Here is a 2,991-nt window from a genome sequence, read left to right as displayed (position 1 = left end):
GCTGTAGTGGGCAATTTTACTTGCCCAGGAAAGATGCCATCACCATGCTTTTGAACTCCAATCCAGTTTCTGTGCCAGTGGAGAAACAGAATGCTACCTACTCAACACAAGGAGCAAGTCGAAATTTAGGCTGTGTTCAAGGGGTCATGAGATAGTTGTGACGTCATCCACATATCCAGCGGGACCATTCCGACAATAAAAATCTTTCAAAAAGGGTTTAGCTGGGCTGTGGTGGCACATGCCTTTAATCCCATCACTCCAGGCCAGCCTTGGTTACAGAGTGAGTTCCAGAAAGGTGCACACACAGAGAAACCTTGGCTCGAAAGTCAAGGGGGAGAAAAAAGGAGCCATATCCTGGGCTGGAGAGATGGTTCAGCCATTAAAGGCTAGGATCACAACCAAAAATATAAGGGTTTAACTTACTCATACACCGAGGTCTTCAAGAACCCTTGAGTAGAGACGATACCCAAAGGATTGGGTAAATTAAGCCATATAGAGGTCAGGGGATAAAGGTTCCTCGTCTCTGAAAGAAGACACGCCCGAAGGCAGCCTTGACCTCCTTGTTCCGCAGGCTATAGATGAGAGGGTTGAGCATGGGGGTCACAATGGTGTATGACAGGGACACCACTTGCTTGCTCTCAGGAGAGTAGCTGGCCTTAGGGCGCAAGTGGATGACCCCTGTTGTGCCATAAAACAGAATTACCACAATGAGGTGGGAGGCACAGGTGGACAGGGCCTTGTGTCGCCCAGAGGCTGATGGCATCCGAAGGACAGCAGCCAGAATCATGACGTAGGATGTAGCTATGAGACTAAATGGAACCATGATAACTAACACTGTGATAACAAACATACTAGCCTCGAAAACTCTGGTGTCTGCGCACACCAGGCTCAGCAGAGGTGGTATGTCACATAAGAAGTGCCTGATGCCCCGTGGCCCACAGAAGGGGAAGTTAAAGAGCCAGATGGTGAGGGCCAGAGCTATTGGTAATCCTGCGAGCCAGCAGGTGGCAGCCAGCAGGTGGCACAGCTTCAAGCTCATGATGGTACCATAACGCAGAGGCCTGCAAATGGCCAGGAAGCGGTCCCAGGCCATGACCGTGAGGAGGAAACACTCAGATGTGACTAAGGACAGCACGAGGAGCAGCTGCAGGGCACAGCTTATGGGGAACATGCCGCGCCCAGGCCGCAGCAGGGTCACCAGCAGACGGGGCGCCACGTCCAGTGAGAAGCAGATCTCCACCAGCGCCAGCTGGCGCAGGAAGAAGTACATGGGTGCACGCAGGCCTGGGTCCAGGCTGGTGAGCATGACGATGAGCGTGTTGCCTAGCAACGTGAGCAGGAAGGTGGCCAGGAAGAGCACTGCAAGCATTGGGCGCAGGGAGGGCACATGTGAGAAGCCCAGCAGCACGAACTCCAGCTCCCGGGAGCGGCTCTGATTGGTCCAGGGAGGTGATGCCCAGGAGGGTGGCATGGGGCCAGGACTCAGGGTCAGGGCGTTAAGGACCTGAGAGGAACAATATTAAGTACAAGAGCAAGGAGAAGATGAAGTGAGAACTGTATTTTGTGAGTCTTGTCCTTCACATTCCCAAGGGGGCACTTATCCAATTGTTAATCAAGTCCAATGCCTTACTGTGGATAGGAGCCCTCCTTCAAATCCCCAGTGAGTGTGGGATGAAGCAAAATGACTGGTCTAGCCTCTCTTTGCATTTAAGGTCTTCTCTCTTCCGACTCCCCTTCCCCTGGTTGGTTGTAGCATAGTTTTGGTTTTACAAGGGCCTTTGTGAGTTGGTGGTGGTGGTGGTGGTGGTGGTGGTGGTGGTGGTGGTGGTGGTATTCGGAATCTCTCTAAATAGACCCTGGCTGTCTTGAACTCATTATGTATACCAAGCTGTCCTGGAACTCGCAGAGATCCTCCTGCCTCTGGCATGCACCATCACACCTGTGAGAATGTTCTTGGCTAGCTCTGCATCCTCATCCCCCTCTGCACTTCTACCTCACTAGGCTTGCTTTCCAGAACCTTTTTATCTGTGGTTCCTGATATTTCCTTCTCACTTCACGACCTTATCACACAGGCAGCCCTGGTGAAACTTAGTGAGTCACAAAAACCAAAGCAGAAGGGAAGATGTAAATGTGGGAAATGGGTTTGTGGGACAGTGGGTAAGAGGGGTGGCGTGAAAATGGGAGAGAGTAAGACAGTAATCAGAATTTTCTACACATTATATAAATTTCATATATATGAAACTGACCAAAAACAAATTAAATTTGGGGGAAATTTTATCAAAAAATTAATGGAATTTGGTTGGGTTTTGTTTTTTTGGGGTTTTTTGTTTTGTTTGGTTGGGTTGGTTTTGGTTTGTTGTTTATTTGGTTTGTTGTTTATAAAATCAAGTTCTTGATTTTTCAAGATAGCCCTGGCTGTCCTGAAACCCACAGTGTAGACCAGGCTGGCCTCAAACTCAAAGAGTTTACTCAGCCTCCTGAGTGCTGGGATGAAAGGCATGCACCACCACCACCACCACCACCACCACTACCTGATGGAATTTATTATCTTAAAGAGTAAAGATTTCTAAGACAACACCAGACCAAATTTAAAAAATAAAAAGCTGCCCAGGGAATAAAGATAAGCACTCTGCTAAGACTCCCTCAAGCATGGGATGAAACACCCACCAGCAATGCAGACTGAGTCTGTTCTGCTGCCAGTAGAATGAAGGCTCTAAAACTCTGAACACAACTGATTTTAGGATGCACTAATTGGTCATGAGCTGCAACTTGAAAAGAAAAACACCTGCATGAGGGAAGGGCTCACCCAGTGAATTAATAACATGAGAAAGGACAGGGTCTGGATAATGATGGATCTCTTAGAGTGATGGGAAAATCCCTGCCACATATGAGCAGGACAGCCCCCTCGAAGCCTCCTGTCTTACCCGTGAAGTTGTGATAACAGGATTTCAGATGGAGGCTGCATGCCACAGTACTACTTATTGGGGCAGT

At 48.9% G+C, this 2,991-nt stretch overlaps 1 protein-coding gene across 1 annotated transcript; it reads right to left on the bottom strand.

Moving 5' to 3' along the window:
- Positions 1-499: 499 nt before the first annotated feature.
- On the bottom strand, positions 500-1,471 carry LOC118595759 (olfactory receptor 10A7-like). Its single transcript, XM_036206538.1, has one exon. The coding sequence runs from the start codon at positions 1,469-1,471 to the stop codon at positions 500-502; it is 972 nt and encodes a 323-aa protein (XP_036062431.1).
- Positions 1,472-2,991: the final 1,520 nt, after the last annotated feature.

This window comes from Onychomys torridus, chromosome 1 (assembly GCF_903995425.1).
Source record: "Onychomys torridus chromosome 1, mOncTor1.1, whole genome shotgun sequence".
Classification (NCBI taxonomy): domain Eukaryota; kingdom Metazoa; phylum Chordata; class Mammalia; order Rodentia; family Cricetidae; genus Onychomys; species Onychomys torridus.
Note: the sequence above shows the minus strand (reverse complement) of the source record. Positions and strands in the feature narration are given on the sequence as shown.

What these genes read in the sequence shown, in the direction of transcription:
- LOC118595759 (XM_036206538.1), bottom strand. Translation starts at nt 1,471, where the DNA reads ATGCCACCCTCCTGGGCATCACCTCCCTGGACCAATCAGAGCCGCTCC.